Source organism: Colius striatus, chromosome W, assembly GCF_028858725.1.
Source record: "Colius striatus isolate bColStr4 chromosome W, bColStr4.1.hap1, whole genome shotgun sequence".
NCBI classification, from domain to species: Eukaryota; Metazoa; Chordata; class Aves; order Coliiformes; family Coliidae; genus Colius; species Colius striatus.
In genome coordinates, this window is record NC_084789.1 from 7,784,139 (window position 1) to 7,801,182 (window position 17,044).

The 17,044-nt window shown below is 44.4% G+C and overlaps 1 protein-coding gene across 3 annotated transcripts in view; it reads right to left on the minus strand.

The window, feature by feature from the left end:
* Positions 1-17,044, minus strand: part of LOC133628493 (transcription factor RFX3-like) — a 153,037-nt gene that overhangs the window by 77,987 nt on the left and 58,006 nt on the right. For all 3 annotated transcript variants that reach the window (XM_062016725.1, XM_062016724.1, XM_062016726.1), the window contains one exon: positions 12,510-12,607. In XM_062016725.1, coding sequence (XP_061872709.1) covers positions 12,510-12,607 — 98 coding nt within the window. The remainder of the gene's footprint in view (positions 1-12,509; positions 12,608-17,044) is intronic.

Consider the following 17,044-nt stretch of genomic DNA (forward strand, 5'->3'; position numbering starts at 1 on the left):
CCAGCTGTATGAGCCCTCCCACAATATCTCTATGAGATTATAGCCCTGCAAATGATCTGTGGTGGTTTAACCCTGGCTAGGTGCCAGGTGCCCACCAAGTCATTCTATTACCCCCTCTCCTAAACTGGACAAGGGAAAGAGAAATATAAAAAAGGGCTCGCGACTCAAGATAAGGACAGGGAGACAACTCAGAAATTAGTGTCACGGGCAAAACAGAATCAACTTGGGGAGAACTGGTTTGATTTATTAATCATAGAATCATAACAATTGGAAAAGACCTTTAAGGTCGAGTCCACCTTGCCACTCAAAAAAAAAAAAAGTCAAACACTCTATACTTGAGTCAGGAGTAAAGTTGATTATTATCTAATGATTTTAGAAAAAGACCAGAGCCACTGTGTATTACTGGCAACATATCCTTTCCCCCGAGAATGGCCTTTTTCTCTCTTCACAGGTGACAGGACATACAGTAACAAACTTGTTTGAGAGTTCCTATTCCAGGCTGAGAAGTTATGTTCAGCGTATTTTTCACATTCTATTTCTCAGTTTCAGCAATTACAAGTACCAGAAAGACTGCAAAATCTTGTTATTTGTGAGATTTGTGTAGGAGAAAGATTTCAGATGAGAACTCAAGCTTTTTGAATGCTTATCCAAAAATAAATGTTCTCCCCGTAACTTTTTTGCTACATCATTTAATGTGTGTTTAGTAACACTTTACAAACTATTAGAATGAACTTAGGCCATTTGTTTTGCACGAGGCAAAGCAAGGCAAGGCAAGACAAGGCAAGACTGTTCCATAGATCCAATACAGAAGTTCTATACATCCAAATGAAATTTCAAATGAGCATTCACATTTGGGGGCAGTTACATAAACTGGTTATCACTACAAATTTGAAGAAAATAATGCTGTGAAAAAAATTGTTTCTTTTTAAGAAAATTGGCTAACTTTGCTAGTAGAAGTTCTTAATTACAGGATTCATCAATTACCCAAGTTGAAAAAGGGAATTTCTCATATTAGGTGACTTCCATTAACCATTAATTCTTACTCTACCAAACACGATGTTTTGCCTCATAAACAAAATCCAGTCTTTACTTGGATTGTTTCTTCTTAGATGTAGCGGGAAAAAAAAATCACTTAAAGATGATTTCTCTTTTCTAGTTTTTTCTTCTTCAGCACTGTTGCAGCATTTCTTCTCCACCACCAAGATTTCACAGCAGTAAGAGCCTTCTGTTACCCACATTCTTATATATTGCTTATTGATACTGTCTTTGAACATTGCAAACAGCATTTCGTTCTTCAGAACTAAAATAAACAACATGTTGGCAATGGTTTGGGGTACTTCGAGCTTATTGAGTAAACTGCAGTATTGCAATAATTGCCATTTCCTGAAGGATTTTGCTCTTTAAAATCAAAAGCACTTAGGCAAAACTTGAAGGCAGAAAATTCATAATGGAATTTTTCAGGGGATGGGAAACAATTGTTTCAATTACTGATGTACCTGTAGGAATGCCAAAAACTAATTTTCACTGCTAATGATAAATTTCTTGAAAGGGTTTTAGGTGAAGGGTCTCTAGTCCAATCTCCTGCTGAAAGCATGATCAATGCTGAATTGAGACCAGTTTGCTTAGGGCTTTAACTAGTCGGGTCTTGAAAACATCTGAGGACAGAAACTACACAAACGACTCTGGGCAACCAGTTGCACTACTTAACTGTCCTCACGGGGTTTTGTGCCCTGCTTTGTTGTCCAACTACCAGATATTCGGGTTGTTCGAGTCTGTCATGAAAGCCAGAGTCTGTGAACATGAGGCTTATACCAGCTGCCTGAAGAAGACCTGTACTGGCTTTATGTGGCAAGGTCTTGGTAGAGGTGGAGGGTGCAGGGATGGCTTCTATGAGAAGACACCAGAAGCTGTCCCCATGTTGGAAAGAACTAATTTCAGCCTGCTCCAAGATGGACCCACTGCTGTCCAAAGTCTGAGCCAATCAGAGACATTGGTAGCACCTCTGTGATAAAATATTTAAGAAAAAGGGACAGGGAACTTAGGGAGAGAGTCCAGTGCAAGGCCACCAGGATGATCAGGGGACTGAAGTATCTTTCTTATGAGGAAAGGCTGTGGGAACTGGGGCTGTTTAGTCTAGATAAGAGGAGAGTGCGGGGGAATCTCATTAATATTTACAAATATCTAAAAGGTGGATGTCAGGAGGTTGGGACATCACTTTTCTCTGTTGTATCTAGTGACAGGACAAGGGGTAATGGCATGAAGCTGGAACACAAAAAGTTCCATTTAAACATAAGAAAAAACTATTTTACTGTGAGAGTGACGGAGCACTGGAACAGACTGCCCAGGGAGGCTGTGGAGTCTCCTTCTCTGGAGGTTTTCTAAACCTGCCTGGACACATTCCTTTGCAACCTGATCTAGGTGGACCTGCTTTGGCAGTCGGGGTGGGCTAGATGATCTCTAAAGGTCCCTTCCAACCCCTACCATTCTGGGATTATGTGTGAAAGGGTAAAAACTGCTGTACAACAGCAGCTTGGAGAGAGGAATGAGAATATGTGAGAGAAACAACTATGCAGACACCAAAGTCAGTTAAGAAGGGAGGAGGTGCAGCCCGTCCCAATGCTTCGTAAAATTCTTGGTGAAAAAGTTCTTCCTAATGTCCAATCTAAACCTCCCCTGGCACAACTTTAACCCATTTCCTCTTGTCCTATCATTCATTACTGGAGAGAAGAGATCAACCCCCATCTCGCTACAACCCCCTTTCAGGTAGCTATAGAGAGTGATCATATCTCCTCTCAGCCTCCTCTTCTCCAGGCTAAACTTTCCCAGCGCCCTCAGCCACTCCTAATAAGACTTGTTCTCCAGACCCTTCACCAGCTTTGTTACCTGTCTCTGGACACGCTCCAGCACCTCAATGTCCTTCTTGTGGCCCAGAACTGAACACAATATTCGAGTTGTGGCCTCACCAGCACTGAGTACAAGGGGACAATCACTTCCTTGGTCCTGCTGGTCCCACTATTACTGACACAAGCCAGGATGCCATTGGCCTTCTTGGCCAATGAAGCACGCTGCTGGCTCATATTCAGCTGGCTGTCGATTAACATCTCCAGGTCCTTTTCCTCCGGGCAGCTTTCCAGCCACTCTGCCCCAAGCCTATAGTGTTACATGGGGTTGTTGTGGCCCAAGTGCAGGACCCGGCACTTGGCCTTGTTGAACCTCATGCAATTGGCCTCGACCCATTGCTCCAGCCTGTCCAGGTCCCTCTGAAGAGCCTTTCTACCCTCAAGCAGGTCTACGCACTCGCCAGCTTGGTGTCATCAGCAAATTTACTAAGGGTGCACTCAATCCCCTCATCCACATCATTGATAAAGATGTTAAACAAAACAGGCCCCAACACTGAGCCCTGGGGAACACCACTAGTGACCATCCTCCAACTGGACCTAACTCCATTCACCACCACTCTCTGGGTCCAGCCATCCAGCCGGTTTTACACACATCTCAGAGTACATCCATCCAAGCCACAGGCAGTCAGTTTCTCCAGGAGGTTGCTGTGGGAGACTGTGTCAAAGGCTTTACTAAAGTCCAGGAAGACCATATCCACAGCCTTTCCCTCATCCACTAAGCGAGCCATCTTGTCATAGGAGATCAGATTGGTCAAACAGGGCCTGCCCTTCATAAAGCCACGTTGACTGGGCATGAACCCTTAGTTGTCCTGTATGTGCCTCACGATGGCACTCAAGATGATCTGTTCCATAACCTTCCCTGGCACCGAGGTCGGGCTGACAGGCCTGTAGTTCCCAGGATCCTCCTTCTGGCCCTTCTTGTAGATGGGTGTCAAATTTGCCATCCTCCAGTCCGCTGGGGCCTCCCCGGTGAGCCAGGACTGCTGGTAGTTGATGGAGAGTGGCTCAGCGAGCACTTCTGTCAGCTCCCTCAGCACCCTTAGGTGGATCGCAACTGGCCCCATGGACTTGTGTAAGTCAAGATGGAGCAGCACGTCACACACCATTTCCCCTTGGACTTCATTCTATCTCCCGTCCCTGTCTTCCAGCTCAGGAGGCTGGGTGCCCAGAGAACAGATGGTTTTACTATTGAAGACTGAGGCAAGGAAGGCATTAAGTACCTCAGCATTTTCCTTATCCTTGGTCACCGTTTCCCCCTTCAACCATTAGAGGGTGAAGATTCCCTTTAGCCCTCCTTTTGTTGCTGATATATATATAGAAACTTTTCTTATTATCTTTTACAATAGTGGCCAGCTTAAGTTCTAGATTAACAATCAATCAAAACAAGAGTAGGGAAATGAAAAATAAAAACTGAATCTTAAAACACCTTTCTACCTCCTCCCCCCCTAGCAGTACAGGGGGACAGGGAATGGGAGTTATGGTCAGTTCATCACAGATAGTCTCTGCTGCTGCTTCCTCTCAGGGAGCGGACTCCTCACACTTCCCACTGCTACAGTGTGGGGTCCCTCCCACTGGAGATAGTCCTCCAAGAACTTCTCCAACATGGGTCCTTCCCACAGGCTACAGCTCTTCACAAACTGTCCTAGTCTGGGTCTCATCCATGGGGAAACAGTCCTTCAGGAACAAACTGCTTCAGCGTGGGTCCCCCACGAGGTCACAAGTCTTGCCAGCAAACCTGCTCCAGCATGGGCTACTCTCTCCACGTGTTCTCAGGTCCTGCCAGGAGCATGCTCCAGCTTGGCCTTCCCACGAGTGTCACGGCCTCCCTCAGCCATCCACCTGCTCAGGCGTGGAGTCCTCCCCAGTCTGCAGGTGGATCTCTGCTCCACCATGAGCCCCTATGTGCTGCAGGCGAACAGCCTGCCTCACCATGATCTTCACCACAGATTGCAGGAGGATCTCTCCTCTGGTGCCTGGGCACCTCCTCCCCCTCCTTCTCCACTGACCTTGGTGTCTGCGGAGATGATGTTCTCATAGTCTCACTCCCTTCTTCTGTTGCAGTTTAGCATCTGCACAGCAACTTCTTCCCCTTCTCAAATACATTATTCACAGAGGCATTACTTACATTGCTCAGCCTTGGTCAGCGGCAAGTCCATCTCAGAGCTGACTAGTATTGGCCCTATCAGATACAGGGGAAGCTTCTAGCAGCTTTTTTTAAAGAATCCACTCCTGTAGTCCCCCCAGCTACCAAAACCTGGCCACACAACCCACTGCAGATGTCTAGTTGCTCCTATCTTTTACCATGTTGCATGCATAGGCGTGCAGACGCTTCACTTCAGAGAGACACCCAGTCATACCAATTTCCCTAAATAATGCTGATGTCCTGACACTTCCTTAGTTACGTGCATATGCTTGAAATGGCCCACTTTCAATCTGGTTTTGTTGACTATGAGGTCTCTCCTGTTTACCCCACATCCTTTGCTTGCCCATCCAGTCTATGGCTTCCTCACTCAACTGTTGGTCATCCCTTCCCCATCATTCCCAGTGTAAAGTTCTCTTTACCAGGTTGGCCAGCCTGTTGGCAAAGCTGCCACTTGATCATGTGGATTCTGTCTCTCCCTAGCAGGCCTCCATCCTCAAAGACAGTCCCATGGTCATAGCGGCACAAAGTCTAGTTGGAGTTCAGTAAATAGCAGTGTACCCCAGGGGTCAATATCAGGTCCAATACTGTTCAACATCTTCATTAGTGTTCCAGATGATGGAGCAGAGCACATCCTCAGCAAGTTGGCTGATGACACCAAGCTGGGAAGAGTGGCCAATACATCACAGGGTTGTGCTACCACCCAGAGGGACCTCGACAATATGGGGAAATGAGCCAACAGGAACCTCATGCAGTTGAACAAAAGTGCCAAGTCCTGCCCCTGGGGAGGAACAACCCCGTGCAACAGTACATGCCAAGGGAGGTCAGTCAGCTGGAAAGTAGCTTTGCAGATAAGGATCTGCAGGTCCTGGTGGACACCAAGTTGAACATGAGGCAGCAGTGTGCCCTTGACACAAAAAGGGCTAACAGTATCCTGGGCTGCATTAAGTAAAGTATTGCCAGCAGGTCCAGGTCGGTGATCCTTCCCCTTTATTCAGCACCAGTTGAGTACTGTGTACCTGGAGTCCTGTGTCCAGTTCTAGCCTCTCCAGCTGAAAGATGGGGACATACTGGAGAGAATCCAATTAATGGCCATACAGATGATTAAGGGAGTAGAGCATCTCTCCAATGAAGAAAGGCTGAGAAAGCTGGAATCATTTAGCCTGGAGAAGGCTTGGGGCAGGGGGAATCTTATCTGTGTATATAAATACCTGAAGGGAAGGTACATAGAAGCTTCTACCCTCCACTATTGTGGGAATCTCCACTTCTCCATCCAATAAGCACAAACTGCTCCTCCTTCAGTACAGTTAGGAGTTTGGGCTCTCAAAGCTACAGGATTTTGGAGAACTGGTTGATCTCTTTCTCACTCTTTCTGATGTAGGCAGTCTGCTGAGCTCCTCCCATAGTTCCTTTACTTGGTAACACAGATCCTCAACAAACACACACTAGTTGCAGACTATAAGACTACCTTCTGCTGCCTCAGCATCAGCAAAAACTCAGGAACATCCTACAGCCTGAGATCTGCAGAACTGCATCTTGACAGACTGACAAAAGCGTGGAGGTGGAGTTGCTCTCTATGTGAGGGGGCAATTCATGTGTACCGAACTGTGCCTGGGTGGGGATGAGGAGCAGGTAGAGTGCTTATGGGTAAAAATCAATGGGAAGGGCAAGGCAGGTGATATTGTGTGAGAGTTCGCTACAGGCCACCTGATCAGGAGGAGGATGTGGATGAGGCCTTCTACGAACAGCTGAGAGCTGTCTCACGATCACAGTCCCTGGTCCTCATGGGGGACTTCAACCACCCTGATATTTGCCAGGATAGCCACACAGCCAAGCACACACAGTCCAGGAGGTTCCTACAGATTGTTGACAACAACTTCCTGTCGCAGATGATCGAGGAACTAACAAGGAGGGGTGTGCTGCTGGACCTGGTACCAACGAATAAGCAGGGCCTGGTTGGGGATGTGAAGGTTGGAGGCAACCTAGGCTGCAGTGACCATGAGATGGTAGAGTTCAAGATCCTGTGTGGAAGAGGCAGGACACAAAGCAGGACCATGACCCTGGATTTCAGGCGAGCCGACTTTGGCCTCTTCAAAGATCTACTTGGACGGATCTCATGGGATATGATTCTAGAAGACAGAAGTGCCAATGAGAGCTGGTCAATCTTCAAGCACCACTTCCTCCAAACCCAGGATCAGTGTGTCCCAATGCGCAAGAAAGGAGGAAAGGGAGGTAGAAGGCCTCCATGGATAAGCAAGGATCTACTGCGACAACTCAGGCAGAAAGCAGACATCTATGAGAGGTGGAAAAAGGGGATAGCTTTTTGGGAAGAGTATAGGAACATTGCCAGGGCATGTAGGGGTGCAACCAGGAAGGCTAGGGCCCTTCTAGAATTAAATTTAGCCAGGGAAGTTAAGGACAGTCATAAGGCATTTTTCAAGTACATCAGCAGCAGAAGGATGGTGAGGGGGAATGTGGGCACGCTGCTAAACGCTGAAGATGCCCTGGTTTCAAATGATGCAGAAAAGGTCAAAGTACCGAATGCTTTCTTTGCTTCAGTCTTTACGGCCAAGGCCGACGCTCAGGAAGCCCAGTCCGGCAAGGATAACAGGATGGCCAGGACAGCAGAGGACTTGCCCTGGGTGGAAGAGGAAAATGTTAAAGACTTGTTGGTCAAGCTTAAGGATCATAAGTCAATGGGTCCTGATGGGATGCATCCTAGAGTGCTGAGGGAGCTGGCTGATGTGATTGTTAAGCCTCTCTACATCATTTTTGAACAATCATGGAGGACAGGGGAGGTGCCTGAGGACTGGAGAAAGGCCAATGTCACGCGAGTCTTCAAAAAGGGCAGGAAGGACAACCCAGGAAAATACAGGCCGGTCAGCCTCATCTCCATCCCTGGAAAGGTGATGGAACAACTCATCCTGAATGTCATCACCAAACATATGAAGGAAAAGGTGGTTATCAGGGGGAATCAACATGGATTCACCTAGGGGAAATCCTGTTTGACCAACCCAATAGCCTTCTATGAAAGTATAACCTAGATGACGGTAGAGCAGCGGATGTCATCTACTTTGACTTCAGCAAGGCTTTTGACACTGCCTCCCATAACATCATCATCAGAAAGCTCAAGCAGTGTGGCTTGGATGAGTGAACAGTGAGGTGGATCGAGAGCTGGCCGAATGACAGAGCCCAGAGGGTGGTGATCAATGGCATGGAATTGAGTTGGAGGCCTGTGGTTTGTGGAGTTCCACAGGGATCGGTTCTGGGGCCAGTCTTGTTCAACATCTTCATCAACCACCTGGATGAGGGGACAGAGAGTACCCTCAGGAAATTTGCTGATGACACCAAACTGGGAGGAGTGGCTGATTCCCCAGAAGGCTGTGCTGCCATTCAGCGGGATCTCAACCGGCTTGAGATTTGGGAAGAGAGTCTTGCACCTGGGAAGGATCAACTCCACGCACCAGTACAGGCTGGGGGTCAAACTGCTGAAGAGCAGCTCTGCAGAGAGAGACCTGGGAGTCCTGATTGATAATAAGCTAAATATGAGCCAGCAATGTGCCCTCGTGGCCAAGAAGGCCAATGGCATCCTGGGATGCATCAAGACATGGCACTGTGGACAAGGGGAGTAGTGGGTGTTGTATACCTTAACTGAAGAAAGGTCTTTGATCTAGTCTCCCATAATCTCTCCCCAAATTGATGAGATATGGGCTGGATAAGTGAACAACAAGGTGAGTAGAAAAACACCTAGACTGCTGGGTTCAAGGAGCTGGGATCTGTGGTGTGAAGTCCACTTGTGGGCTAGTAGCTTGTGGGGTCTTTCAGGGATCAGTATTGGAACTAATGCCGTTTAAGATCTTCATTTGTGATATGGATGATAGGACAGAGTGTGCTTTTGGCAAGTTTGCAGATGACACCAAAGGGGGGGATAAGGTAGGCATTTTATATGCTGGAGTCCAGATGGATCTGGAAAGGCTAGATGGATAAACTGATGGACTCCTCATTAAGTTTAACATGGATAAATGCTAAATCTTGCATCTGGGATGGAATAACCCCATGCAACAATATGGACTGGGGCTCTGTCTACAAAGCAACTTTGCAGAGAAGAAGCTGAGGGTTCTGTTAAAAAGGAAGTTGAATATGAGCCAGCAGAATTTTGAATCTTTGCTATGTTTGTGTGTCTACCAGCTTACTTTCTTCTTTCCCTCCACTGGTCCTTGCAGCAAAGAAGGACAAATGCATCCTGGGCTGTATTACCAAGAGTGTAGCCAGCAGGTTGAGGGAACTGATCTTTACTCTCTCTTTAGCACAGGTGAGACTATATCACAGAATCTGAAGGGCTGGAAGAGACCTCAAATGATCATCTAGTCCAGCTCCCCTGCCAGAACAGGACCACCTAGAGTAGGTCACACAGGAAGTCATCCAGGCGGGTTTTGAATGTCTCCAGAGAAGGAGACTCCACAACCCATCTGGGCAGCCCGTTCTAGTGCTCTGTCACACTCACAGTAAAGAAATTCTTCCTTGAATTTCTTTGGAACCTCTTATGTTCTAGCTTATACCCATTGCCCCTTGTCCTATCATTGCCCATCACTGAGAAGAGCCTGGCTCGATCCTCCTGACACCCATCCTTTACATATTTGTAAATATTAATGAGATCATCCCTCTGTCTCCTCTTCTCCAAGCTAACGAGCTCCAGCTCCCTCAGACTTTCATCATAAGGGAGATACTCCACTCCCTTAATCATCTTTGTGGCCCTGCGCTGAACTCTCTCCAGCAGCTCCCTGTCGTTCTTGAAGTGAGGGGCCCAGAACTGGACACAATATTCCAGATGTAGTCTCACGAGGGCAGAGTAGAGGGAGAGGAGAATCTCTCTTGACCTACTAATCACATCCCTTCTAATATACCCCAGGATGCTATTAGCCTTCTTGGCCACAAGGGCACATTGCTGGGTCATGGTCATCCTGCTGTCCATCAGGACCCTCAAAAGTTGCCCCTATATAGATGATGATGCCTATATGATTTTCCTATTTGTCATGGTTTTGCATGGAGCCATTTCTGGTAATAGGGAAGGGGCTGTAAAGATGGCTCCTGTAAGCATTTGCTCAAAACTCTCCCCAGCTCTGAGCCAGACCTACTTCTGGGCCTGAGTCAATTAGACAACTCCACGATCACTTTTTAAAAAAGAAGGTGGAAGAGGAGAGGTCTTCCTGTTCCTTCTTTCTCTGTCCTTCTTTTCCAGCTGGTGGTGGTGCAAGGAGTGGGAAAAGAGAGAAAAGCAACCATGTGGACTCCAAGGTCAGTGAGGGAAGAGAGGAGATGGTGTGCTGGAGCAGAGACTCCCCTGCATCCTGTGGAGAGGACTGGTGAAGCTGAGATTTGTTTGCATTTTGCTAAAGACCTCACATCAAGGGCAGAGACTCATTTTGCTAAAGAAGACCCCAAGCCAGGGGCAATGATTCTCTTCATTAAAGACCCTGTGCCAAGGGCAGTGATTATGGCCGGAGGAGGCCATGTCCCGTGGGAGGGACCCAATATTCACAGAAGCTGTGTCTGTGGGGAAGAACCCACAACAAAGCAGCTCATTAAAACTATGGCCAGAGGAGGCCGTGTCCCATGTGAGGGACCTCATATTCACAGAAGCTGTAACTGTGGGGAGGAACCCATGCCACAGAACTTCATTAAAATTATGCCCAGAAGAGTCCATGTCCTGAGGGAGGGACGCTGCATTTGCAGAAGCTTTAACTGTTGGGAAGAACCTACGGCAAAGATATTCATTAAGGACTGCGTCCCGTGTGAGGGACCCTCTATAGGCAGAAGCCGTAGCTGCTGGGAAGAATCCACACCAGAGAAGTTCGTTAAGGACTGTGTCCTGGGGGAGGGACCCCATATTGGAGCAGGGGAAGATAGCAAGGAGTTGTGCTCCTCTGAGAAGAGAGAAGCAGCAGAGACCATCTGTGAGAGACTGACCACATCCTCGATTCTCTATCCCCCCGAGCTGTTGACGGGGAAGGAGGTAGAGATATTAGGAGCAGTGAGCTGAGCCCAGGAAGAAAGGAGGGATGGGGGAAGGAGATCTTAACGTGCTGGTTGTAATTTTCTCAATCATCCTGCTCTCTTTTTACTTTTTGTTCTGTTCGGTTTCTTGTAGGTAGTAGAATAAACTTTCCTTACTTTCCTCTCTAAGTTGAGTAGTGGCATCTGTTTTGCTCAGAACCCTAATTGGCAGTGAGCCTTCCCTACCCTTGTCTCTCAATCCACAACATCCTTGGTTGGTTTTTTTTCCTCCCATTTCGCTGGGATCTCCACCGTCCTAATGAGGATGGGGTGTAGATGGGGGGCAGTGAGCAAGAGACTGTTGTGGTGCTTCATTGCTGGCTGGGCAAAACTATGACAAGGAGGAAGGAGTGGCAGAGACCATCTGTGAGGGACTGACTGCAACCTGCATTCCCTGCCCCCCTATGCTGCTGACAGGGAGAGGAGGTAGAGATATTGGGAACAGGTGGCTGAGCCCAAGAAGAGGGGAGGGGTTGGGGGAAGGAGATCTTAAAGAGCTGGTTGTAATTTTCTCATCATCCTGCTCTCTTTTACTTTTTGTCTGTTTCTAGTTGGCAGTGGGTTAAACTGATCTTGTTTTTTTCCTTGATTAGTCAAGTCTGTTTTGCCCAAAACCATAATTCATGAGTGAGGTCTCCCTGCCCTTGTCTCAATTCACAAGGCCCTTGGTTATCTTTCCTCCTTCCATCTTGCTGGGGCGTCCACCATCCCACTGCAGAGAGGGCAAACGAGTGGCTGCATGGTGTTTCATTGCCATGACAGCCCTGTATACGGAATAGAATAGACTCTTTCTTCATAGATTAGGTACTAGAACCCAGAGTTGATATCATTAATAGCATAAGCAGTAGCTGCAAGGAGATGCCCCATTTAGGACTATCTGGAGCACATATTCTTGTTCCGCTCCCTTCCTTCCTCTGGAAAAAAATATGTATCTTATTGCACTAAACACAGTAAAAAGGTTACATAATTGTTTTCTGTACTGACTGCAGCTGCCCCAGCAATTTAGGAAACTGATAGCAGAATTTCAACTAGAAGAATAGGAGACTCAAATTAATACTTCTTTATTACACAGACAATCTATCATATTATGACAAATTTAGGTAATCCTTCCTATCTGCATAACTTAAAACTTGTCCATAAACTTAAGGTTTTTTCCCCAAACAAAATGCTGCATATGTAGCTTCACACTATGTGCAACTGTATCAATTACCTGAATTCATTTTAGATTAATTCAAGCAATGTGAATTCAACTTTTCACCCAAATAATGATTTCAAATGACAAAACAATCAAGTTTTTGTTCAAACATTTTTCTTTGCTACCTAAAATACAGTAGACCATATAATGTCATTAAAAGAATGTGCTTTTAACTTCATATTTTAGTAAAGATTCTAATTTTGATCAATAACCAACTTACATTGTTCCATTTGTGTAGATAGTGTCAGTTCCCTCCACATACTGAACCTGGGCTGGGTAGACATGCTGTACCTGTTGCACAGTCTGTACTTGCTGTACCTGCAAACAAGAACACCAGAAATGTAGGATAGTTTACCTTATAAAAAGAATGACAATTTTCAATGTCAAAGAAACATCCGGAAAACACAAGAACTATATACTTTATACCAAGTTTAGAAACTATATTTAGTAAGGAAGAAAACTTTGGTCATCTGTGCTGCTTTTCTGGGGTTTTTTACTCCAATTTAATTCTATACAATACAAGCCTCTAAATCACAACTTATGTGTGCTGTTAACAGGCAACCTTTAACCTGTCAGAGTAAGTCCTAAAAAAAACTCAGTGTAATCCTAGAAGAGTCTGGTTCTCATGCACATGATGCATAATCTACAAGACCTCTTTAAGAACATTTTATTTAGAATACTTCCATCATCCTCACTACATTAAAAAAAAAATCTATTCCTCCTTTTCCACCATTAACTCATATACTTCAAAACGAGATTCGAAACTTCATTGTTAACCTAATATACTGGTTTTGGCTGGGATAGAGTTAAATTTCTTTATAGTAGCTGGTATGGGGCTGTGTTTTAGATCTGTGTTGGAAACAGCACTGATAATACAGGGATGTTTTAGCTACTGCTGAACAGTGCTTACACAGTGTCAAGGCCTTTTCTGCTTCTCACACTACTCTGCCACCAAATAGGCTAGGGGTGCACAAAAAGTTGGAAGGGGACAAAGTTGGGACAGCTGATCCCAAATGACCAGAGATTTTTCTATACCGTATAACATCATGCTCAGCAATAAAACTAGGGGGGACGCTGATGAGGAGAATGCTGCTCAGGGACTGGCTAGACATGATAAGCAATTGTTTTAATTTACATCACTTGCCTTCCTTGGGTTTTATTTTTCTCTCTTTTTTTTTTCTTACATTATTATTACTGCTTTTTGATTATCAAACTTTTTCTATCTCAGCCCACGAGTTTTCTTACTTTTGCCCTTCCAATTCTTTTTCCCATCTCACTGAGGGTGGGTAGAGTGAGTGAGCAGCTGTATGATGCTTAGTTGCTGGCTGGGGTTAAAACCCAACATCTAAGGAAAAAATTATATGAAAACCCTAATTCTGAAAATACTCACATTACTTTGAATAAGACTGTTCAAGTGTGACAGAAAAACAGATGTTTCTGTCAGTCAGCAGTAGCAAGATATACTTTTTTGATGGTTAAATAAATAGAAAAATTATTTTTCTAATTTCCCATGTGAAGCATTATATAAATTGGCACTGGCCTGACATCCCTTCATAGTGTTCATAAACTATAATTTCTCAAACTAAAAAAATACATTTCTTATTTAGGCAAGATAAAAACATGTACAGAATTTTAATTTAAAATAAAAGTGTTTGCATTAAAAGTACTAATAAGTTTAAGAGAAAAATACCATGGTAAAATAAGTACAGATTTATCATAGAATCATAGAATGGTAGGGTTGGAAGGGACCTTTAGAGGTCATCTAGTCCAATCCCCCTGCAGAAGCAGGTTTACCTAGATCAGGTTGCACAGGAACATGTCCAGGCGGGTCTTGAAGACTTCCAAGGAAGGAGACTCCACAACCTCCCTGGGAGGCCTGTTCCAGTGCTACGTCATCCTCACAGTGAAATAGATTTTTCTTATGTTTAAATGGAACTTTTTGTGTTCCAGCTTCATCCCATTACCCCTTGTCCTGTTGCTAGCTACTATAGAAAAAAGGGATGTCCCAACCTCCTGACACCCACCCTTTAGATATTTATAAATGTTAATAAGATCTCCCCTCAATCTCCTCTTCTCCAGACTAAACAGCCCCAGTTCCCACAGCCTTTCCTTGTATGGAAGATGTTCCGTTCCCCTGATCATCTTGGTGGCCCTGCGCTGGACTCTCTCCAGCACTTCCCTGTCCCTCTTGAGCTGAGGAGCCCAGAACTGGACATAGTACTCCAGATGAGGCCTCACCAGGGCAGAGTAGAGAGGGAAAAGAATCTCCCATGACCTGCTGGCTACACTCTTCTTGATGCATCCCAGGATGCCATTGGCCTTCTTGGCCACAATGGCACAGTGCTGGCTCGTGTTCAGTTTATTATCAACCAGGACTCCTAGGTCTGTCTCTGCAGAGCTGGTCTCCAGCAGGTCAACCCCCAGCCTGTACTGCAGGACTTGCCCTTGTTGAACCTCATGAGGTTCCTCTCTGCCCACCTCTGAAACTGATTGAGATCCTGCTGAATGACAGCACAATCTTCTGGTGAATCAGCCAGTCCTCCCAGTTTGGTGTCATCAGCGAACCTGCTGAGGGTACATTCTGTTCCCTCATCCAGGTCGTTGATGAAGATGTTGAATAAGACTGGCCTCAGAACCGATCCCTGTGGAACTCCACTGGCTACAGGCCTCCAACTCGATTCTGTGCCATTTAAAGAAAAAAATCTAATCATGTATAGTGCCAGAAAAATATTTGAATTTGAAAAACTAACTCTTATCAGAGAAAAAAAAATCATCTTAATGCATTAATTAGTCTGGAATACTTTTGGAAAGCAGCACATGCTGTAAAGCTGATATTTAGATAAGTGACCAATATAATTTCATGGCTGTTTTTCATATGTTAAATCTGATTTTACATTAAGCTCCAATTTTGTTTAGCAAATGTATGTATGTCCAGTTTAATAATACAATTATTTCTCGATAATGGTCATAGTCTATGTTGAATAGGAAGATTTGTTTTGTGTAACTTTTGATGCATGGATATACATTCTAAAAATCAATTAGACACTTATTTTAAATTTTACTCTTCAAATTCTTCTATATTGCATGACACAAACCATCAGGTTAGTGAGATGAATTTAAAATCCTTATAAGCTTTCTACCTCGTGCTTAAGAGTGCATGTTAAAATAGGAATAATACATGAGTGGAAAGTTATATTTGAGGAAACACAAGGCTTAAGACAAATTCTGCAGGATGTTAAATGGCATTTCATTATACTCCTTCCTTTTGGCTTCACTTTTGATACTTTTTACTTGCACATGTATGATTTCTCCCTTCATCATTCAAGGTGCCAAAAATGTCAATTGCTGTGTTGCTTGAAAACACCTGTGAAACCACTGCCACTACACTCAAATAAAATGTTAGGACATTTTTTAAAAATTAATTAATTAAGGACATTTATTTTTTGTTTTCTTCATTTGGAGCATCATATCAGACTTTCATGAAAACCATAGTTATATTATCAGTGTGCAAATAAAATATTTATTTTAGCAGAAAATAATTTAGACATTGAGAAATTATTTTTCCTCATAACTACAGGATAGGATTTTAAAAAAATAACTTATTTCTTCTGAATTTTTCATCTTTACCTAAAGTAGTCTGCTCCTAAAGACCATGTACAAAATTGAAATTTCAAATTTAAGCAAAGATGTTATATAAATCATTAATTTTTCAGAGAAAAGATGATTTTTCTTCACCAAAGAGACTGTTTTAATATTTGATAGTTCTTTCTCTTCCTATAGTGGAAAAACACCTCTCTTACCCATATTCATCACACTTCCTAGTAGTATATGAGATTCATATATTAATTCTTTCTTTTCCTTACCCTATACATTCATTTCCTTTAAAATTCCTGACGTTTTCTCAATACTTTCGTCATCTCTCCTTTTCTCTGTAAAACAGTTTCTCCTTCATATCCTGTCTCAATCACTGCAGAATCATCTGCGTTGGTTTTCATGACATATGCATCACCTCTTCAGTCTATACAAAATATTGCAGCAAACTCCTCTTCCTTGTCCAGGCTGATCCCTTAACTTTTCTTTCTGAAACCTTACATGACTTCTACTTTCAAACTAAGACTCAACAGAAAAAATACAATCCAATATAATCACAAAATAGCTCAAAATACAGGTGAAATATTTGGTGAAACTGAATTATTAGAAATAGTAACAATGAAATATAAGTAATATCTTAATGAAAATATATGCTTGTCATGGTTTGGCCCAGCTAGCACAGAAGCACCACGACAGTCTCTCGCTCAGTGCCCCCCATCCATCCCCCACCCTCGTTAGGATGGCAGAGGCCCCAGCAAAATGGAAGGAAAAAAAGATAACCAACGTTGTGGATTAAGACAAGGGCAGGGAGGGCTCACTGCCAATTATGGTTCCAGGCAAAACAGGCTCCACTACTCAGAGAGGAAAGTAAGGAAAGTTTATTCTACTGCCTACAAGAAACAGAATGGAACAAAAGCAGAAAGGGAGCAGGATGATTGAGAAAAATTACAACCAGCACTTTAAGATCTCCCTCCCTCATCCCTCCTTTCTTCCTGGGCCCAGCTCACTGCTCTTGATATCTCTACCTCCTCCCCCCTCAATGGCTCAGGGGGGCAGGGAATGGGGGACATGGTCAGTCTCTTACAGATGGGCTCTGCCGTTTCTCTGTTCTCAGATGAGGACGACTCCTCACATTCTTTCCTTACTCCTATACGGGGTCTCTCC